At 32.6% G+C, this 23,701-nt stretch overlaps 1 protein-coding gene across 1 annotated transcript; it reads left to right on the top strand.

Annotated features, from left to right (window-relative positions):
* Positions 1 to 67: 67 nt before the first annotated feature.
* Positions 68 to 20,211, top strand: LOC106072854 (U5 small nuclear ribonucleoprotein 200 kDa helicase-like). The gene is made up of 47 exons (XM_013233304.2): positions 68 to 265; positions 1,987 to 2,150; positions 2,247 to 2,418; positions 2,506 to 2,695; positions 2,823 to 2,887; positions 3,104 to 3,202; positions 3,355 to 3,504; positions 4,814 to 4,913; positions 5,016 to 5,233; positions 5,594 to 5,711; positions 5,806 to 5,861; positions 5,994 to 6,131; positions 6,565 to 6,720; positions 6,846 to 7,016; positions 7,814 to 7,872; positions 8,088 to 8,346; positions 8,632 to 8,781; positions 9,398 to 9,459; positions 9,585 to 9,765; positions 9,903 to 10,007; positions 10,351 to 10,453; positions 10,574 to 10,752; positions 10,969 to 11,121; positions 11,307 to 11,387; positions 11,534 to 11,724; positions 11,817 to 11,967; positions 12,056 to 12,196; positions 12,319 to 12,389; positions 12,753 to 12,853; positions 12,954 to 13,127; positions 13,240 to 13,400; positions 13,526 to 13,624; positions 14,111 to 14,239; positions 14,384 to 14,575; positions 14,717 to 14,974; positions 15,137 to 15,339; positions 15,448 to 15,521; positions 15,638 to 15,714; positions 16,072 to 16,219; positions 16,326 to 16,402; positions 16,493 to 16,580; positions 16,681 to 16,802; positions 16,925 to 17,068; positions 17,200 to 17,376; positions 17,569 to 17,729; positions 18,327 to 18,408; positions 19,532 to 20,211. The coding sequence occupies exons 1-47, from the start codon at positions 221 to 223 to the stop codon at positions 19,766 to 19,768; spliced, it is 6,432 nt and encodes a 2,143-aa protein (XP_013088758.2). The 5' UTR covers positions 68 to 220; the 3' UTR covers positions 19,769 to 20,211.
* Positions 20,212 to 23,701: the final 3,490 nt, after the last annotated feature.

The following is a 23,701-nucleotide window of genomic DNA, read 5'->3' on the forward strand; positions in this document are numbered from 1 at the left end:
GCCTAGTCTATATGATTTCGAACACTTTTTACTTTACCAAATCCATATTTTTTAGTTGTGTTTACAAACGTGATTGTTTCGTTCTATACCTAGAATTATATATTAGATCTATGTTACATGTAGATATATAGATCTAGATCTAGAATTTTGGTAGCTGTTCTGGATTGCGTGAAAAATAACAATACTTATAGATTAAAGCAAATCAATTTTGCATGACAGAATGGCGGACGCCACAGCTCGTTCGCTTCAGTATGAATATAAAGCGGTAAGTTAAATTCCTTGTATACGATTTTGCTACTTTACCTATTTTCGATACGATAAGTCAAATAAGTGTAAGTGTAACTAGACTGTAGATCTAAGTTAAAGTTATACAATAATAATACATACCAACATAGTCATACTCATAGTCTCTTATTTACTAGATTGTCTAGATCTAGATTAGAATCTAATAAAGTTACAAGTAGAATCTTAGTCTTTATTTTTATTATACTTTATATTATCTAGTAATATTAAATTATTATATTTTAATTATTTACATTATAATAAGATTATTAGAGTTAGACTAGATTGTCACTAGATCTAACACTACTTAATACTTAAGCTAAGTTAAACTACTTAAAGTTAAAGCCTATAAAGGTCACTGTAGAACTAGATCTCTAGAATCTAGTTTTTAAGTCACTGATTTAGTAATTTAGTGATTAACATGCATGACTAATTAAACTAATTACTTTACATATACACAAAATTACATATTATCATTGAAGAATGAACTAATTAATGAACTAATGCAAATGCAATCTTAGAATCTATCTGAAATATTAACATTTATTATTAAAGAAAGCCAAGCTAATTTGCATAATTTATGAGCAAAAATTTCCAAACAAATTTTTTCAAAAGAGAATTTAAAAAGTTTTATTAAGAAGTTTTTGGCCTAAATAAGTCCTAATACTTGTGTTTGGGGAAACAAGGCCCATAAATGGCATATGGGGACCCTTCAGACTATTCTGTCACATTATTTTACTACTTTCCTTCCCACCCCTCTAGGTACCATGGAAACAAACACAGTGAGCTGTTTGTTGGCATCATAATTATTTTATTAGTCTCCCTGAAAAACATTTGAACTAAATTGGAGCTCAAATAGGTCTTCTCTATCCAGCTGTCATGTGGCCAGCACAATGACCAACTGCCTTTACTTTTCCCCAACAAATGCTGGGTACCCATTAGAGTTGGTGGACTCAGAGGCGCCCAAAGATCCAGAAATTAAAAATCCCAGGATTCGAACCCGGGACCCCAGGTTCGGAAGCCACCGCACCTCCATTTGTGACTTGTATTTGATCATTGCTTTTTCTGTCTACCTCTTCTTCTTTTTCCTGTTCCCTGAAGGAAGGTCTTTGCTAGCCCTGAAGGTCTTGTGATGTGGCAAAAAAGTTTAAATTTGCGTTTTTTTGGCAGTGGTTAGATAATAAGATCATAAATTAAATTGTTATGCAATAGCCTCTCTCTATATGATACTACATTAACATCATCATAATATATATATATATCAAACATGCACATTAAGTTATGCCTGTTAATAATAATAATCTTAATTATCCCAGTGGAAATTTGTGCATTACACATATAAATATATAATAATAGAAAACAAAATAAATGATAGTATAATATACACTTAAACATTAAAATGAAATTACATCCAAAAATGAATTGTATTCAATTTTTTAATAGCTAAGGGAACATAGAGTTTGTTTTATTTGGTTGATCTCATTTAATATAGTTGGTAGTTTAGTCAGTTTTTTTTTAGATCCTTTGAAGGAACGCTATTGACAGCAATTTTTTTGGTCCAAATCCATAGCTGATGTCAATTTTATAGTCCACTACGATGTTTCAAAAATGTTTTTTACCAAAAATGTTGTGTTTAAATCTTGTACCTTTTCTAATCTAGTATTAAACAATATTTCTAATTATTTTTTTATTATATCAATTTAGAACTCCAATCTTGTCTTGAGTGTAGACAGGACACTCATAGATAGAAGAGCCAGAGATGAGGCCACTGGGGAAGTTATGTCTCTTGTTGGTAAACTTACCAACACAAGAATGGGAGATAAAGCACTCAAAAGCAAACCTCCAATGATGGAAGAAAGAAAATTGAAGTAAATAACTTTGTTTTGAAATCTAATTACTCTGGAAAAGTTGTTTTATATTAACAGATTACATCTTTTGACCATTGTTCCAAATTGTATTTTTAGGCGAAGGAAGAGAGATGAAGCACAGCATGACATGATCAAAATGAAAGGAACAACTTTGCTTTCTGAAGGCATTGATGAAATGGTGGGAATATTATACAGACCTAAAACAACAGAGACTCGACAGACTTATGAAGTTTTGTTAAATTTCATTCAAGCAGCCCTTGGAGATCAGGTTTTTTATTCTTTTCTAATTTTATAACAGTAAAATACTTTTTTTTTTAAAGAATATTTTCTACACGTTTTTCTTTTTTTCTCACAGCCTAGGGATGTCTTGTGTGGCGCAGCTGATGAAGTATTAATAGTGCTTAAAAATGACAGAATGAAAGATAAAGAAAAAAAGAAGGAAGTTGAAAATCTTTTAGGGGAATTAGCAGATGAAAGGTTTGCACTTCTAGTCAATTTGGGAAAGAAAATAACAGACTGGAGTCAAGAAGAAAAGGTTCAAACAAGTGAGTAACAAATAACTATTATTAAAGTTCATCACCAAATATTAAGGTTATGTACAAACTGAAGTTATAGTATGTAGACCACCACATTAAAATATTATCACTCAAACTACTTTTTGTACTATCTTAGGTGAAACTATTGACTTCGATGAAACCTATGGTGTCAATGTGCAGTTTGAGGAGTCTGATGATGAGGTATGAATTTCAACTTGTTTTTGGGGTCAAATCATTAGTTTTATCTATTTTTTACTTGACTTAAAATATTAAAATTAAACAATCTAGTTTTTATTCTTGTGAATCTTTCCACCTTTTGGACTTAAGAACATTAATGGCTTGGTTAAGCTAGAGAACATCAGTTTTTGGCAACATATTTATTTGTTTGTTGTGAGATTGTGACATTTTTCATTGAAGGATACAGGAAATTTATATGGTGAGGTACAAGAAGAAGGTGATGGAGAAGAGGACAACGAAGGAGAGGAGGCAGCTTTTGATGCTACATTACATGCTAATGTAACTATATAGTTTTTCTTTTTTTCTTTAATATATCATCAAAGTAGTAACATTTAAGGATCCATTTTTAAATAAATATTGTTTACTTCAAAACAAAGAATATTGTTCTTATATTTGCAAATAAAACTTTTACTCTCCCTACATGGAAACAGTTATCAGAGGAGGATAAAAACAAAAAAGATAGAGGTTTGCAACCTCGTGAAATTGATGCCTTTTGGATCCAACGTAAAATTAGCAAATTCTACCCTGATGATCCAAACATGGCCCAAAGTAAAGCTAATGAAGTCTTAGAAATATTAAAGGTAAGCTGATGTTATTATTAGTAGTTATGTGCAAATATTCATTGTTTGGTACTGCTAGAATTCAGAAATATTATTTAAAAAGAGAACCAAATTAATTGTTGATCCTATTATATTGTATAAGAGGAATTTTCTTAAGATGTCTGCTGTAATGCTATCCTGAACTTTTATTTCAAGAGAAACAAAATTCATTATGGTCTCTTAGTGTGTCTTATTGAGAATTTTTTTTATGGTGTGTTGTGTCTACAGTAATACCATGTTCTTCTTAGGGGTCAGTTCCCTTGGATTGAGATGCATTGCTGTTTCCTTTGACTTCCATAGTTTTGTAATCTAAGAGTATACATAGTTCTATATGTTTTGAGATGGTGGTATGGCTGGAATGTCAATAATTTTGTGGTTTGACAATTTAAAGTTGTTTTGGTAAATTAAAATACCAGCTAGTTTTACTATTGATGTAGTTGGTAAACTTGAGTACTTCTGTTGTTGAATATTTGTAGTAAAGCTATGTAAAGCTGGTAAATTAAAATACCAGCCAGTTTTACTAGCAATGTAGTTGGTAGACTTGAGAACTTCTGTTGTTGAGTATTTGTAGTATTTTTACTTATCATGTCACCTGTGATGCCAACTGTTGAAGGATTATGTTTGTATTTTGGTTATAACAACCAGATTCTGATGTGACCTCACCTAAATTTCAAAATTTGTGACAACTTTTGATAATTTAATGTGCTTTTCATATATATTGTCGAGACCCGATAATTCAGTCTGGTATTGCAGTCACAAATCATTCCATTTTGAGATTTCAAGTTTAGTCTCACAATTTTTCAATGTTGTTGCCATGCATCACTCAAAATTTTGTCTTTTGCATTGGTAGTTTTGTAGCTCATCTAATTTTTACCAATATTTGCACCAGTACTTTTCAGAGTCATTGGAGGGGTTCAGAATCATATAAAAAAAAATAATAATGATAATCATTACTAAAAGCAAGCAGCTCTTTTTTTTTTCACTCTTGAAACATTCATTTTGCACGATTTGTCTACACTCTGTTGACCACGCCTGTCATTCCTTTGTATTTACAGACCTAGAAGACTTGTTAGATTAAAATATTTTTTTTTTCTGCTAAGTACCGAAATAAACAGTTGAGATGACTCTACAGTTATTTACATTGTATTACCCAGCTATCACTTAGATAATGAGGTGTTGACATTTTCATTAAGGCAGTTCTTTACTGCAGTCATAGCATTCCTTATGACCTGTTACATAAATATTCTTTATAGATTTAATAATTTTTCTTTTGTTTCAATTCATTGCACAGACTGCTGGGGATGACAGAGAGGCAGAGAATAAACTTGTGATGTTACTTGATGTTTCACATTTTGAATTCATCAAAGTCTTGAGACAAAACAGACAAATGAGTATGGTTATCAACAAACAAAAACATTTCAATATAATTAATTGTCATAATTTAATTTATTAATATCTGATTATATTCATTGATCTAAATTTGTTTGTTTTAGTTCTATATTGCACTCTGTTGGCCCAAGCACAAACAGCATCAGAAAAGAAGAAAATTGAGCAGAAAATGTCTAATGATCCAGAGCTGTCTATTATTTTGAAGTCGCTGAAAGCCACAGACCAAGATGATATTGTCAGTGAAGAGAGGGCCCGAAGACAGCAGGCCAGACAGTCACGTGTGGCTGCTGACATTGAAGCTATGGATGTGGATGAAGAGGAAGTATGTGCTTTTTTTTTTCTCTACTTGTCTATAAGGTATCAAGTAATATTTTTGTGTTTATTCTTTTAAAAAAATGGGTTCTGTTTAAATTTGGTATTATTATATTAATGGTTAGACTAAGGTTGGTGCAGTGTTGTTGTTTTTTTTTAATTGTTTTTTTTTATTTCAGTTTATTTATTAATTTATGAATACAATGAGACCATCAAATCACTTTTCTTGTTAGAAAACTTCATTATTACTGATAATTTTGTGCATTTATTTGCCAGCCGTTTTATAAAAATTCTTTCTCTTCTCTCTCTTCTCTCTCTCCACTCTTTCCTTTCCCTCATTATAATTTATTATTGGATTAATTGTTTCTAGGAGGTTGGTCCTGTACAAACACTTTATCTAGAAGACTTAGTTTTCTCACAAGGCAGCCACCTCATGGCCAATAAAAGGTGTCAGCTACCTGATGGCTCCTACAGAAAACAAAGAAAGGGTAAGTAGCATAATTAGTGTAATTGAATTAAGTAAAGTTTACTTTGATAGTTTCCAAGGAGATACTAATTTGTATTTACACTTTTTGATAATAGGATATGAAGAAGTTCATGTTCCAGCTTTAAAGCCTAAACCATTTGACAATGAGGAGGTACATTTTTAAACATATCAAAATGCATATATTTATTTGTTATTTTATCTTTTGCTTAATCATATGTAAAAAAAATAACACTTTTTTTTTTACTCAACAAACTTATAAGCATCAATTTTTATTTCCTCTAAGACTTTGGTTTCTATTGATCGACTGCCCAAATATGCACAAGCAGCTTTTGAGGGATTTAAAAGCTTAAATCGTATTCAGAGTAGACTATTCCAAGCAGCCATTGAAAGTGATCGAAATCTACTGCTGTGTGCTCCAACAGTAAGTACAAATATCACTCAGTTTTTATGATTGGCTTTATACACTATGGTATCAGCACTTTCATTGGAAAATATTGTTAGAAAAAAAATGCAGTCTTACACACCTGGTTTTGACTTAAATAAAATGAGCTAAATTTGTCTTTTTAGTCTGTGCGAGATGGAAAGAGCTCTTTCTTATACAAAAATCAAAAAAGAAAATGTAGGTAGTTTCCTTTGGCATTGCCAAAGTTAAACACAGCATTCTATTGCAATAAGAGAGATGCTGGTTTGTGTTCACCTTAATCAGTTTTTATGATATTTAAAAGAAAAATGTCTCTTCAAAATATTCATTTGTAATTTAATGTTATGTGAAAGAAAATAACACAGCCATTATTTTGTTAAAAATAGCAATAATTCATTTCATCTGAATCAATAAATTTTTTTTTATTTACAAGGGTGCTGGTAAAACTAATGTTGCTTTATTGACAATTATGAGAGAGATTGGCAAGCATGTGAATGCTGATGGGACAATTAATGCTGATGATTTCAAAATTATCTACATTGCCCCAATGAAGTCTCTGGCTCAAGAAATGGTTGGCAATTTTACTGAGGTAAGCTTAAGAGAATTAATGTATTAATTTATGTATTATTTATTAATTTCTCATTAATAATTAACATTTATGATTAAAATATTGTTGTTGTTGAAATGTAAAAAATATATATATATATATTTCAGCGTTTGTCTTCCTACAATCTGAAAGTTCAAGAGTTGACAGGTGACCATCAATTGACAAGAGAACAAATTGCTGCAACACAAGTGATTGTGTGCACACCAGAAAAGTGGGATATTATTACACGAAAGGGAGGAGAAAAGACCTACACTCAGTTTGTCAAGCTGGTCATATTTGTGAGTGCATTTTTTTAACTTATGATGTAATGCACCATGTTATGTTTCTTGGAGGTCTGCCTAATGTAGAGGCTTATGGCATCATTTTCTAGACCATTAGGTCTGTCAAAACCCGCTGGCTTTCTAGTTACATCCAAGCTAAGCATAATTACAAATAATTTTTTTCCTATCAATGCTCTATGCAAAACATTACTTATCTTTCTCCACTGTTGAACAGTTAGATTTGACTTGAGATATCTATTTATTATCTGCATCAAAATGTACTTTCTATAGTGTAGATGCATTGGCTTAGGGTGTACTTTTAACAGCTAATGAATATGGCAATGATTAGAAAAGAATGTATAATGGCACTATCACAGTATTAGAATGGTATTAAAAAATAAAAACACTGTCCCCTTGGTGTAGATCTAGACTCAAGGCTACTGAACTTAATTTGTAATGTTTCAGTATTCAGAACAACCATACATACTCTTCAAATTCACTGTTAGACTTTTACAAAATTTAGAATAATTTTTAGGATTTAATTGTCAACAAATGAAAAAGGTTTACGAATTTACTACCTTTACAAAACATGACAAATCACTGAAATCAGTGGACATTATTTTTTTTTAACCACCCTTCTTTATAAAACAGTTGAGCATTGTCATGTATTTTCTGAATTTTAAAGATATTCTTGATGGGATATAAAAGCTCATTATTTCAGATTTCTTTTAACTCATTTTTTTTTATGAATGCAAAATTTAAATGCATGTTTTTTATGTATTAATTTGTAAAACTATTTTTATTTTAAATAATAGGATGAAATTCATCTTCTTCATGATGATAGAGGCCCTGTTTTGGAATCTCTGGTTGCAAGGTATGTAGATATTTTTTTCTAGAAGTTTGTAAAAAATAAACTTATCAAGTTGTTCTCAGTCTTTTTATTTTTATAACATCTTATAAAAATGACATGCAATCCCTAGATATTTTCAAAAGACTTCTAAATAAAACTTCATACATTTGTCCTATATTACTTATCAGATCATAAGAAAGCTATTGCATAATTCTATTGATAATCAAATTTTCTTAAAGGACTATTCGTACCATTGAAACGACTCAAGAAGATATCCGACTTGTAGGCCTCAGTGCAACATTGCCTAACTATGAAGATGTTGCTGCATTTTTGAGAGTGGACCCAAGAGAAGGGCTTTTCTTTTTTGACAACAGCTTCCGTCCTGTTCCTCTGGAGCAACAGTTTATTGGTATCACTGAGAAAAAAGCAATTAAACGTTTCCAACTTATGAATGATATTGTCTATGAAAAGGTGATTGAACATGCTGGAAAGAATCAGGTATAACATTGCATTACTTACTTTGTCTTTTGTTTGTTTGTTTTTTTAATTGGATGATAATTCAAAGAGTTCATACCATCCTTAAAAGTCTGTAGTTAAAATGTTTGACAATTTAAATATTCCTTAGATTTGAAAGTAAATTAAAATAACCATGAATTAGATGCTCATTATTTTTTTTTTTTTAATCTATAATCATCTTTTCTAGTCTTTCACTATTACCATAATCATTTGTAAGTTTATCATGTCAGTGTTTGTACTATTTCCAAATCCAATCTCTTTGTTCAGGTCTTGGTGTTTGTCCATTCAAGGAAGGAGACAGGAAAGACTGCCAGAACTATTAGAGATATGTGCTTAGAGAAAGATACTTTAGGTCTTTTCATGAAAGAAGGCTCAGCATCTACTGTTGTATTGAGACAAGAAGCAGAACAAGTCAAGGTAGTTCTTTTTTCTTTTCTTAAATTCTTGGAAAACTTAGCTATGTTATCAATTTTAAAACTCAAGAGAGTGCTGTCAACTTGAAAGAAACTGTCCTACTTTCACCATTTAGTTGCTCATCACAGTAAATCTGCAAATAAAAAAAGTTTAAAGTTAATGAAAACAACTGTGCAAGTGGTAAATGTTTAATAACTATAGTCATAGTAGAATATAGATGGTGGTATGTGTGGCATAAACTGCTTGGCTACTCAAAGTGGACTCGAGTTCCAACTCTAGCTGAGCTGTGTTTGCTGAGTGCTTAAACGCAGTGTTTAAACCTTCTCTTAGATATTAATCCCTGAAGATGTTGACAAAAGAGTTTCCATCATAGCACACCGCCATGTCCAAGCATGTGCTCTATAAAAAAGCAGTTTAATAATAATAATTTAATATCAGATTACAAAAATCATACATCTAACTTATCTTACCGTTTGCTTAATAATAGTTTTTTTTTTATAATCCAGATCTATAAAACCTTGACTTATGAATAGGGAAGAAGCTGTCAAAAAGAAGAGCCCATCTAAAAAATTTATTTTTATTAAGATTCCTTCAAATTGATGATATTTATTTCTAACAGAGTAGTGAATTAAAAGATTTACTCCCCTATGGCTTTGCAATTCATCATGCTGGAATGAACAAGTAAGTTACAGCTAGGTTGTTGCTTTTTTTATTTATAAACTGAAGATTACACAATTTTACATATAGCAACAGTTGTATAAAATCTGTACACAGTGTCTAGTTTATAATATGTTTGTCACATACAGAGTTGACCGCAAGCTGGTGGAAGACTTGTTCAGTGACAGACACATTCAAGTTCTCATCTCCACTTCAACTCTTGCATGGGGTGTGAATCTGCCTGCACACACTGTCATTATCAAGGGAACTCAGATTTATAGTCCAGAGAAAGGACGTTGGGTTGAGTTGAGTGCTCTAGATGTGTTACAGGTAAAGAATTTTCAAATTTAGTGCATTTGCACTTTAATAACCACTTCACAACAATTTTGCCATGTTAGAAATATTCTGACGTTAAATTAATCTTTTAAGCACATTATTTTATAATATTTGATTATCTTTCTTTCCAGATGCTTGGTAGAGCTGGGCGTCCTCAGTATGACACCAAGGGAGAAGGTATCATGATAACCAACCACAGTGAACTTCAGTATTATTTATCTTTGATGAACCAGCAGGTGACTAAAAAAACATTTTGCTGTTTTAACATTACATTGCTTAGGTTAACTTGTATGTTTCTCTAGATAGCTCTCTTAGAATCCTCTAAAAATCCTTTAAATTTCTAGTAGGGCTTATTTCATTGCCTGTAATAAATGATCAATTTTACAACTGCAACTTACAATTAACCATATTTAATGAAAAACTGTCATTATCATGTTATCTAAAAGGCATGTTGTTGTTTTTTTTTTTTTTCATTTAGGCATTAACTTTAATGTGTTGAAGCCCATCATTTGTATACAATTTTCTTTGCATCGATATTAATTAAATTTATAACATTTTTTATTTGATTTTTGACTGCAGTTACCTATTGAGAGTCAGTTCATCAGTAAACTTGCTGACAATCTGAATGCTGAAGTAGTCCTGGGTTCTATTCATAACATTAAAGAAGCTGTGGATTGGCTTGGTTAGTTTGAGCTTGGGTTTTTCATTTAATCAGTTTTATTTTTTACAAGTATAATAAATTTATTAATTTAATTTTGGAATCTGTTAAATGATTTTCTCTCATTACATTTGCTTTTTTAAGGATACACATATCTTTACATTCGAATGCTTCGAAATCCAACCTTGTATGGTGTGTCACATGACTTACTAAAAGAGGATCCCCTGTTGCAACAGAGGAGAAAAGATCTTGTTCACACTGCTGCTTGCATGCTTGACAAAAATGGATTGTTGAAATATGACAGAAAGACAGGCAACCTTCAGGTATTTATAAGGAAAATATGTTTATAACAGATGGTATAAACTAATCATCATTATTATGTTTTAGTCCTATCACACATGTATAACAAATTATTGCAGCCTATCTTACCAGTTTGAAAAGTATGTGTGTGATTTATAAGCAACTCAGCTGGTCATCTATTTTATATAGATTGTACTTGCTTTTGTCATACTATGTTTTTACTGTCTCTTACTAACTAGATGACTGAACTTGGACGTATTGCTAGCCACTATTACATCACCAATGAAAGTATGGCCACTTACAACCAGTTGTTAAAGCCAACTTTGAGTGAGATAGAATTGTTCAGAGTTTTCTCCCTTTCATCAGAATTCAAGTATATTGTTGTCAGAGAGGTGAGGTTTACATTTACAAAATGTCTTGTATAGGACTTGATCAAATATTTACATGTTAAATCTTGTGTGAGCATTAAATTACATTAATGCATATGATATTTGAGTTCTTTGTTCATTGTAGTTCTTAAAGAGATTATCAAAATGAAATGCTTTTATTGTAACAACAAAATCTATTTCTTATTCAGGAAGAGAAACTGGAGCTGATGAAATTATTGGAAAGAGTCCCAATACCAATCAAAGAAAGTATAGAAGAGCTAAGTGCCAAGGTATGATGTTATTTTAGATGACCTTAGTGTAGTCATTTATTTTGTATTAAACCACATTTATTTGTTCCAACCAGTTATGAATTATTTTGTTGACTATCTTTCTGTATTCAAGTCATTGTTTTCACTTTACTGTGCTGTAATTATAGGTGAATGTTCTTCTCCAAGCCTATATCTCACAACTGAAATTGGAAGGTTTTGCTTTGATGGTAGATATGGTGTACATTACTCAGTCTGCTGGTCGACTTATGAGGGCAATATTTGAAATCTGTTTACATCATGGCTGGGCCCAGCTGGTGGACAAAGCTCTGGCATTGTGTAAAATGGTGGATAAGAGAATGTAAGTTCAATTCTTGTTTCTTGTCTTATTTGTTATGCTACAATTGAAGATTTAGTAGAACACCCTCTTAAATACATGATATTTTGATCCAGGTGGCAGTCAATGACACCTCTCAGACAGTTTAGAAAGATCCCTGACCAAGTCATCAAGAAAATTGAAAAGAAAAACTTTCCATTTGAGCGTCTGTATGATCTGAATCACAATGAAATTGGAGAACTGCTCAGGCTGCCAAAAATGGGAAAAGTAAAACATCTACATCTTATTCTTGTGTCTGTTTTTTGGGGGGTTAACAGTTCCTTTCCTATTTTATTAATTTTTTTTTTCTTTTTAGCCCATCCACAAGTACATTCGCCAGTTTCCACGTTTAGAACTTTCTGTACACATTCAGCCCATCACCAGATCTACATTGAAAGTTGAACTTACGATCACACCAGACTTTCAGTGGGAGGAAAAACTTCATGGCCATTCCGAGGTATTTACTTTTATTATTTTTTAATCTGAGCAGATTTGTATACCATGACATGACATGGATAATTATGTGAATTTGTTTTATATTGCTGCATGTTGTTGAACATTACATTTTTTTCTATTTAGGCTTTCTGGTTACTAGTTGAAGATGTTGATAGTGAAGCCATTCTTCATCATGAATACTTTCTATTGAAAAGGTATTTTGAGTGTTGTTGATTTTTAACACATTTTATACAAAATTCATTAACTCTTTCTCTTCATAATTATTGTCCAAGTTTCAATGAAATTCTTCATTGTGCTCAGTAGTATTTTACTTCCCTTTTTTGATTAAGCTTCAGTATCAGAAAATGTTTTATTTGGTATCGAATTAAAGGGGAATGCATGCTCTTTTTATATAAGACAAAGTCAAGTTTATAAAATTAAACATAAATTTAATGAGTTCAAATCAATGATGGTATCGTCAATTAGGAGAGAAAGAATTAACTTATAATGAAATCGTACTTCTTTGTATTGTTCCTATCTGTTAGTACTAAATAGGTTTTTGTTGGAACTATTTCCAGTAAATTTGCCACTGATGAACATGTGCTGAAGTTTTTTGTGCCAGTTTTTGAACCTCTTCCACCTCAGTATTTCATTCGAGTCATCTCTGATAGATGGATTGGTAAGGAAACAATGTTTTGTTGTTCTCTGTGTTGCCCAAGATGTACAACTATACTTTGCAACTCATAACTTATTATATTTTTTTTATTATATCTATATAGGTTCAGAAACTCAACTTCCTGTATCATTCCGTCATCTGATATTACCTGAGAGATACCCACCACCCACTGAATTGTTGGACCTACAACCACTGCCCATTACTGCTTTGAGAAATCCTAAATTTGAATCTTTGTACAGTAAAAAGTTCCCTATTTTTAACCCCATTCAAACACAAGGTCAGTCTTTCTCCCTATATTTTGATGATTTTTGAAAAGCAAAAATTAATTTGTATCTACGATGTCTACATTTTGTTCATGATAAACAGTTGTTTTGTTGTTTCTTCCAAAGTGTTCAATGCTATCTACAACAGTGATGAGAATGTGTTTGTTGGAGCTCCCACTGGTAGTGGTAAAACTATTTGTGGTGAATTTGCAGTCCTAAGAATGTTTTCCCAGAACCCTGAAGGTAGATGTGTGTATGTAGCTCCATTGGATGCTCTTGCTCAACAGGTTAGTCTATTTTTTTTTTGTTCAGTTTAATGCTGTTTTAATTTTTTATTAGGATATATTTTATGATCTCTTTCTATTGTGTAAATACCACCTTCTAATGTTTTATCTTATTATATTGTTTACAGATCTATGTGGATTGGCACAATAAGTTTGCTGGAATTCTGGGTAAAAAAGTTGTTCTACTCACTGGTGAAACTGGCACAGATTTGAAACTTTTAGCCAAGGTACATTAGCCGATAGTTCATAACTTTGTTTGTTATAAAATCTGATATCCTTATATCAAACACTGTTATAATATAAAACAAAATGTAAATATATAATACTGTTGTTGTTTTTTTTAAAATGAGTTTCTTATGTGTATTAAATCAATATAATCTTAGAATAAAATATATTTATAGGGACCAATTTTAGATTTCATTGTTTAATTCTTTTTTATTAAGCTCACATTTTTCATACATTCATAACACACAATCCATTTATATTTTGTAACTGGGGTCATTTTGATAAAGCTGTAATCTTAAATACTATATTTATTCAGATATTACTTGGTCACTACTAATTTTAGTATTGTTTGTAATAATGATTTTTTAATTAACAATGTTAATCTTAAGTTTTGTGATAAATTGGTAATACCTACTGTTTCAACCCCTCTATAAAACTTTGTTAAGCAATAAGGAAAACTTCATAAGTTGCTTACGTTTTAATTTCAGGGCAACATTGTCATCTCCACCCCAGAGAAATGGGATGTTTTATCTCGAAGATGGAAGCAGAGAAAAAATGTTCAAAATGTGAATCTCTTTATTATTGATGAGCTTCATTTGATTGGTGGTGAAGTTGGAGTAAGTTTTTCTTGATCTCTAAGACTACAACTTTATCTATGCAACTACTTGTTCTTTAAAGATGCTTTATTATTTATTAAGATAATGTTAAGATTTTAGTCCTGAGGACCCTGCAGTTCATTTGTGTGCTTCCTTTTTCCTCAGCCTGTTCTTGAAGTAATTTGTTCTCGTATGCGCTACATCTCATCCCAACTGGAAAGAAACATCAGAATTGTTGCACTGAGCTCATCATTGTCCAATGCCAAAGATGTGGCCCAATGGTTGGGTTGTCCAACTTCAGCATTTTTTAACTTCCACCCCAATGTTAGACCTGTTCCATTGGAGCTTCACATTCAGGTAATTATAAGATATGTAACAGCTGTTAATGATTTGTAGAATAGCAAATGAACTTGGTATTACATTAATGTTTAGTAGGATCAAAACATATATTTTAAACCATTATCAATTAAGTTCTAATTGCAAATGTTTCTTATTTAGGGATTCAACGTTTCCCACAATGCCTCTCGTGTTATTGCCATGGCCAAGCCTTCCTATCAAGCAATAATTCGACATTCTCCCAAGAAACCAGTGATTATCTTTGTGCCATCTCGTAAGCAAACCAAACTGACAGCCATTGACATCCTAACTTGTGCTGCAGCGGAGATGCAGTCTGGTGGAGATGGCAAGCCTTACAACAGATTCCTGCATGTTCAGGAGGAAGATTTAGCTCCATTCCTTGAGAAAATCACTGATTTGGTTTGTTTTACTTTTCAATCACTCATATTTTGTCAATACCTGAACAGATTAGATGTCATTATATTAGTTTATGCTTCCAAAAAATCATTAATTTTCTAATATTATTGTACTAATGAAGATTGTTGCAAATTTATATATAAATATTTTTTTTTTTTTGCAAAGACACTTAAAGAAACACTTGCTAATGGTGTTGGATATCTTCATGGAGGCCTCTCTGAAATAGAAAGAAAATGTGTGGAGCAGTTGTTCACATCTGGTGCTGTGCAGGTTGTTGTGGTAGCCAGAGGTCTGGCTTGGGGAATCAACGTTTCAGCCCATTTGGTAATAGTCATGGACACACAGTACTATGATGGAAAGATGCATTCGTAAGTATTGTCAAAAAATGGTTAAATTTACAGTTTCACACATTAATTAATAAATTAAATCTAAGCTTAATTTTATATCAGAAAATAATTGTTTTTTTTTTACATTAGTTATGAGGATTACCCAGCACATGATGTTCTGCAGATGATTGGAAAGGCAAACAGACCACTGTTGGATAAAGAAGGTACTAGTACTTTTTCCAATTGCTTAGTATAAGTATCGTATTTTGTTGTACAGTCTGTTTCATTTATGTATGTATTGGTGCTATATATATTTGATTTCAATTCATTGTAAATTCAGGTAAAGCTGTCATCATGTGTCAGAGTTCAAAGAAAGAATTTTTCAAGAAATTTTTGTATGAGCCTTTACCTGTGGAGGTAAGCAATTGTAGTCTATATAGACATTTTGTCTTAAACAATTGTAGTCTACATTGTCAGACATTTTGTCTTTGAAGAAGGAAGTGGATTATTTTGCATATATATAATGTTGGTTATTTTTACATCAATTTTAATGGTGTTAAAGCAACATTGTTTTTTTGGCTAGTGATGCAAAAGGAAATTTTGGAAATCAATGCTTAATAAATGTTTTCTATTTTGAAAAATATTGTACCTTATAAATGACTGTGACAGACAATGCAGGACTAAATGTGAGCCGAGAGCGCTGTTTTGAATCAGTGTTAAGTCTTAACAAGTTGATATTTTTAACATTGATTGGGTATGCTTGGTTTTTTACAGAGTCATTTAGATCATTGTCTCCATGACCATTTTAATGCTGAAATTGTGACTAAAACAATTGAGAACAAACAGGATGCTGTAGACTACTTAACTTGGACCTTCATCTACAGACGCATGACTCAAAACCCTAATTACTACAACTTGCAAGGTAATTGTCTTAAAGGTTCCCTGAAACTTCTTTGCAGCTGTTACATTTTGCAATTTTTTTTGGGAAAGTTATTTAAAAATATGAAAATAATTTCCTGTATTCCCAGGTGTGTCCCATCGTCATCTGTCAGATCACTTATCAGAAATTGTAGAAAACACAATCAATGATCTGGAGCAATCAAAGGTACTGTAATATTTGTGTTTAATCTTTAGAAGCTTGTATTGGTTGTTCAGCAACTTGAGTTTCTAAGAAGTTTTCTACTGATTATTTCAGTGCATCAATGTTGAGGAAGACTTTGATGTTTATCCACTCAACCTGGGCATGATTGCTGCTTACTACTACATTAACTATAAAACTATTGGTGAGTGACTTCCATATCGAACTAAATTGTGTTTTTGAAGTTGACATCCTCAGTTAAAGAAAGAAGAAAATAAAATTAATGTTTGTTTTTTTTTATCTAGAACTGTTCAGTATGTCTTTGAACAACAAAACAAAGATAAAGGGACTTATTGAAATTGTGGCCAGCGCTGATGAATATGAGAGTATGCCAATTAGACATGGAGAGCCAACAATCCTCAAACAGGTTAGGAAACCTTTAAGAGTTTTAAGTTTTTTTTATTAGATATTATTTAATATATTAATATTTTAAAAAGAAAGAATACATTTATTGATATGAAACATGTTTATTGTCCTTTTTTTTTTTAGTTGGGAAGCCGTTTGCCTAACAAAATCACAAATGCTAAGTTCAATGATCCACACGTCAAAACCAACTTGCTCTTACAAGCTCATTTGTCTCGTATGCAACTGTCTGCTGAGTTACAGAGTGATACAGAAGATATTCTCAATAAGGTGATTTAAGTAGCAGCAATCAGCAGTCTAATAATCAATGTCTTTTCTTCCTAGTCTGCTTTCTGTTTACTTTGTTTTTCAAACTCTGACTAAGCTAATGTTAGACTTATTAATTATTTTTTTTTGTATAGGCCATACGTCTGATACAAGCTTGTGTGGATGTTTTAAGTAGCAATGGCTGGCTAAGTCCTGCTTTAGCAGCTATGGAACTTGCTCAGATGGTCACCCAAGCAATGTGGTCAAAGGATTCCTCTCTAAAACAACTTCCACATTTCACTGCGGACATCATCAAAAGGTGTCAAGAGAAGGTAACCTCTCTATTTCTTAACAATTCATTAAAATCTTCTGATGTCTGGTTTCAACACTTCTTATGTTATTCACTTTTTTTTTTTCTCTATGTAGTTTGAATGAGCCTCATTTCAATGCTGATTATTTACAAATTAGATTTTGTTTGATAGAAGAAAAGTTTTGTTATTAAAATATTTGATTGACTTGTCTAGAATCTGGAGTCCATCTTTGACATCATGGAGATGGAAGATAAAGACAGAAGTGAACTTCTTCAGTTAAGTGAGTCAGAAATGGCAGATGTAGCTCGATTCTGTAACAGATACCCCAATATTGAACTTACTTATGAGGTGCAGGACAAGGACAGCATTCGCAGGTACAAATATTTTCTAATAGATATTATTCAGACAGTTTGCCATAGGTTCTGAAGATCCTCTGTCCGTGACCCTACGGATATATAATAGTGTTTATACAGAACGTAATGAAGATTTAACTTTTGTATTTTAAAATTTCCTCAGCCTTAAGGTTATAATCATAATAAAACTAAAATATTTAACATTTAAAAAGAACATCATCTGTGTCTGTAATGGAAAAAAAAAACCTGTTTAATTATAAACTATTTCATATGTTAAATTGGAATGAAATGAACAAAAATTAAAATTAAAGTACTTTAGGACATTAAATTTTATATAGCATGTTATGTGTAGTTATCTTAAGTTTAATAACTAAGGCCAAAATTGATTCTTAAATTAATCCTGCAGTCCTGAGTGAGCATTGTCCACCAGAAATGAAAATCAAAATTTTTCAAGCTGCTCAACATTTTATATAAATATAACTACACCATCCATAGGGTTTATTGTTATTCCCCGGCAACACTAATCTGTCATGAATTTTGTGACTTGCTAAAACATTCATTTAGTTAACCTGTGCAGTGCTATGTTTTAAAATGTGCTTTTAACTTTGACAATTTCAGTGGTTCTAACATTAATGTTACTGTGACCTTGGAGAGAGAGGATGAAATTACTGGCCCTGTCATTGCTCCTTTCTTCCCACAGGTAATTTTCTTTCATTATTTGATTAGTGGTGCACTTGAAAAGATACTTTCCCCAGCCATTCTATCTTGATGTACAATCAGTTAACGTATGTGATAATTTAATGCAACAGGAAAATAAAATTAAAAGAACTTATTCTATATTGTAGGTTAAATCATGTTAGGTCATTTAGGTCATATTACTTTGACCAACAGCATACAAGAATATTGCTGGGCCAACATTTCCTTTGTAATGAACTTGTCTTTTTCAAATTGCATGTGTAGTTCTGTTCTCTGGGATTTCAGCCAAACCTTTTTTGTTGACAGCAACAAGCTGGATATCACTTTTATCTTCACGTTTCACAGAATTTAACAATATGAAAATAATTTCATGTTTGTCTTTGTTTTTTAGTACTGCTTGACATTATAAATAAACTCATGCTCTAGCAACAATCCAAAAATAGAAATGGAAAAGTGGTTTGAATGCTGGGGCAACTCTCAAAAAGACAGCAGATTCTGCTAGCACCTTGTGGTAGAGGCTGTCCAGGCCTGAACAGGCTACTATAACAGAGTGCACGACAGGCCACTGTTCTTTTGGATCATGGTGCCCCTCTGCGGGAAAGAAGAGGAAACCATGTCTCATATTCTTCTTGGCTGACCCAGACTTGCTGATCTTTATCTCAACAAGTCTGGGAAACCCAAATTCTCGACCTGTATGGTGACTTTATGCACTATTCAAAACAGCAAAACTTTTCTTTTGCAAGAGAGGATTTGAACCGCTCAAGCCTTCACTCAAATGGAGTTTTGTAATGATGATCAATAAACTTTCCACTGTTAGAAAAGATAATTGACATGTCAGTCAAAGTTGATTCTAACCTCATAAAATCTATTAGAATTTTAGTTTCTCTATCAAATATCAAACAGATCTTGCAAACTGCTTAATTGCTTAAGCTTAGACTAACAGAACTCATTCTCAAGAATTTCCGTGTTTTATTTACTTAACTAAGTGAAAAGTATGTAATCCATTGGTGAATCAATACATTTTGTTTTTTTCTTGCCCTCTTTTCTTTCCAACTAGTGTTAACATAAATTTATGAAAAGTATAAAATGTTTTATTTCATTTTCTAATTGTTAATATTCTATTCTAGAAACGTGAAGAAGGCTGGTGGGTAGTGATTGGCGATCCCAAAAACAATTCCCTTCTGTCCATCAAACGTCTGACTCTTCAGCAAAAGGCCAAGGTGAAGTTAGATTTTGTGGCCCCAGCCCATGGAAGATACAACTACGTCATCTTCTTCATGAGTGATGCCTACATGGGCTGTGACCAGGAGTACAAGTTCACAGTGGATGTGAAGGAAGGAGAGAGTGACAGTGACAGTGATTGAACACATTCACTTCAATACCTTCAAACTCTGTTGTTGAATTATTTTCAAGGACAATATTTTAAACATGCCACAAAAATTGAATTTATTGTTATATGCATTTTGTAAAGTCTATTTTCTGTTCATTTGTTTTTTGTTGTTAAACAAAAAATGAGGATTGTAGTTTGTATGGTATTCAATATGAACTTTTAAAACTAGCGTACAGTTGTTTTCTAGTTGTTGAAATATGATACGTTTTGCTACAACATGTTGTTTTCTTCATTAAACTAAATAAAACTAAAAATTCAAATCTCATCCATTTCATGATCAACTTTGTTCTAAGTATTTGTTACTTTGGAAAAAACAATTTTGTGAGATCAAGTTCAATGTAGACTTTACCCAGAGCAACAAAGTAATGTCTTGTCATTTGTATTGAATGTTAGGTATAAAACTTGTATGTAAATGAAGTGTTGTTTTTGTTTTTTAAATACATTAAAGTCCAGTTTTTTGTTTTCACATGAGCTCACAAGGCTCAGTAAATCAAGGAACAAAATAGATATTAAACTTGTACTATTAACAAAGAGTTGTTTTTACTAAATCACAAAGTAAGAGAGAGTATAAATATCATTTTGTCTGCAACGTTCAATCCAATTAATCTACATTTCATGCATCTTTCTGTGGGGACATAGTTTGTGCTGGACCGTTCACTTCTCAGCTCCAGTTACAACACAAAATTGCTTGTCAGTCATATGGTTGCTTTGAAAAAAAAAGTTTCCTGCACATTCCTGTCTTTATTCTCCTTCTTTTTAAGCACCTATTATGCTGCTAGTGTTCAGGTTGTTGAGATTAAAACAATATCTTATTCTCAACATTGTAGAAATCTATATTTTAATTAAAATTAATTCTAGGCAAACACTTAAAAAGGGTGCTCAGATTAACTCTCTCGACAAGTACCCATCTGGAGATGCGCGTAATTATGGACTTTACAAAAACAGATAAAATAACAAGACTAAGAATAAGCCTTACTAACAGCAGTCTAATAATTTACTGTTTCCTCTTCATGGACTACACACAATTGATTATTTACTTGAGTTGCCCTATATCAAAACAAGTTCTATACAGCCAAGTCGTACCTTACATAAGACTAACAAGTATGAATAGCTCACATATCTTCTAAATTACAGACGTTTCTTTAAAATACATGATAGGTAATGGCGTCCTACGTATATCCATGTGTTGGTCTAATTTTGCATATTAACTAGAGACTTTTATGCAAATGAAACCTTGACCACTTTAAACTATAAAATGGGCCTATAAAACATCTAAATCCTGTATCTTCGGACTCTGAGACGAACCTCATTATATTGTTTTTGTATTTAATTTTCAAAAAAACAAAAGTTAGCCCGTAGCGTTGGCCTAGAATTCTAGAGCTACATGAAATTTTATTGTGTGAAGAAAAAATTTTTTTTAAACCTTTTATCCTTTTTTTTTCAAACTTTACTATTAGCTTACCCTTTCATCATCGTCACAAATGTAACTAATTTATTTTGACAACTTTTCATTATCCCATCGAAATGAAATTTTTGCGCTAAAGCTAAACTCGTGCTGCGTGACTACACATTTTATTATGTTATGTTAGATGAATTACAGAAATGGGAATCAAATTGGAGCATGTCTTTCCACCCAGAAAAATGTCAGTTGTTAAGAGTAACAAAAAAACTAAAACAAATTAATTCCACTTATCTTATTCATGGCAAACCAGTAACACAGACTAAAAACGCAAAATACCTAGGTGTTATAATAAATGAAAAACTGTCATGGAATCCACATATTGATGAAACTACAAAAAAATCAAACAAAGTATTAGGATTTATTAAAAGAAATTTCTATAAATCAAATAAGAACATAAAACTAAAATGTTATTTAACCTTGGTTAGGCCAATAATAGAATATGCATCCTCTGTTTGGGACCCCTCAACTCAAGAAAACATTAAGAAACTAGAACAGACAGAAAATAGAGCAGTGCGATTCATAACAAACGAATATTCACATTTGACTAGAGTAACACCTTTATTAAAATCACTAAATTTAGAAAGCCTTCAGGACAGAAGGCTCAAAAGTAAAGTAGCAATAATACATAAAACACTGAACCATAATCTTCAAATACAAAATTTAATAAAATACTCTGAAAGACACAAAGATAAAGGCACATTCCTCGTCCCATATGCTAGGACCAATTTGTACAAATACTCCTTCTTCCCTAGTGCTATTAAAGCATGGAATGGGTTGCCTGAGCTAGCCAGGAAAACCAGTGACTTGGCAGAATTTAAGTCATTGGTTAATATGCATGACTAAATGCATGACGCGTAGGACGTAATCATCTTCTTTTTTGAAGTAACGTCTGTATTATATAAGATAAGATATTAAAATTTGAGAAAGATCACTTCATTATTTTATCATATAAATTACAGATTTGGATAGATACAACCGAAATAGATAAAGCTTTCCACCTCTCCAAGCGCCTCGCCCTGGACTGTAATCGGTGTGTTGTTGGACGCATTTATCTTGAAAGGAAGAACAGATGCAGATGTCAGAACCCTCATTGGTAAAGCTCGAGCAGCTGAAGAACACCTGGGGATCTAGGGAAATAAGCACCGTCAACAAGATCGGATTCTTTAATACCATTGTGAAGCCAATACTAGTTTAAATCTGGAGAACCACCATGAAAAAAAAAATCCAGGCATTCACCAACCTGCCTGTGGAAGATTCTTATGATCCGCTGGCCAGACAAGATCTCAAATAAGGAACTGTGGCAAAGAACAAAGCAGAATCCAACTGAAGTAGATATTCTTCAATTGACGCTGGAGATGCCAAGCAGATGGGCAAGACTTGGGGACAGTAGGAGAGATTCACCCAGAACCGAGACGCCTGGAGGAAGCTGGTTGTGGTCTCTGCCCCAGGCGAGACCACAGGCAGAGTTGAGATGAGATCAATTACATATATATATAATTAGGTCATACATCCAACGCGTCTCCATTGGTTCATCTAGTCAAGGATGTTGAATGTTGAAACTCTGCAAAGTCATTGTATTCCATGGTTGAATCACGTAACCCGTACCTTGCTCTACCATATGGAATAAGAAATATTTTTAAAATGTACCGTTACGACCACTCCCACGAAAAAAGTTGGACACAATCTTTCTTTTATTAATTTGTATGTAGGCCTATTATGTAGGGTAACTCCGCCATCTGCCGGTCCAAAGCCCGGGTGAGAAAGGGGAGTTTGGCATGGGGCTAATGACCCCACCCATTAAAATCTCCCTTGCCACAGAAACGGCAAACTTTAAACATAGCCTAAAGAAAGATTATGTATAGTATTTGAGTATTTGGTATGATTTTGTTATATTTGAACAACTCGATTGTGTGAACCTACCCTACTGAAAAGACTGCTTTATAAGAAATGAATAAAATATAAATCATAGGAGCGCAGGGGCGTAGCCAGGACTTTTAATTCGGGGAGTTTATGTGTGTGTTTCTCTTTTTCCTTTGCACACACATTTGCAATAGGCCTATATGTCCAACATGCACAGTATCAAAGCGACAGTAAAAAGGTCAACTCCGATGGGCGGGACATATAGTCCGCATGCCAGACAATCGCCTTCCCAAGCGACTTCTGTACGGAGAGTTGTGTGCAGGAAAGCGCTACAAAGACACTCTCAAGAGCTCCTTCAAGGAATGCGGTATCGACATTCACGGCTGGGAAGCACTAGCTCTAAATCGCTCCTCATGGCGTGAAGCTGTGAGTCACGCGTCTCAAGATTTGAAGCAAGAAGAGTGGCCAGTGCGAAAGAGCGCCGAACCAACAGAAAGCAGAGAGAAGAAGCAGGTTCATCTGCAACTGACAAAATCCACATATGCGGCCGGCTTTTTAAAGCGAGGATTGGACTTTACAGCCATC

This window comes from Biomphalaria glabrata, chromosome 1, assembly GCF_947242115.1.
Source record: "Biomphalaria glabrata chromosome 1, xgBioGlab47.1, whole genome shotgun sequence".
NCBI classification, from domain to species: Eukaryota; Metazoa; Mollusca; class Gastropoda; family Planorbidae; genus Biomphalaria; species Biomphalaria glabrata.

Bases quoted from the DNA above. Each gene is read 5' to 3' on its own strand.
- LOC106072854 (XM_013233304.2), top strand. From the start codon at position 221: ATGGCGGACGCCACAGCTCGTTCGCTTCAGTATGAATATAAAGCG. The intron at 11,968-12,055 runs GTAAAACATCTA...TTTTCTTTTTAG, and splicing joins GGCTGCCAAAAATGGGAAAA to CCCATCCACAAGTACATTCG. The intron at 17,377-17,568 runs GTAACCTCTCTA...TGACTTGTCTAG, and splicing joins TCAAAAGGTGTCAAGAGAAG to AATCTGGAGTCCATCTTTGA.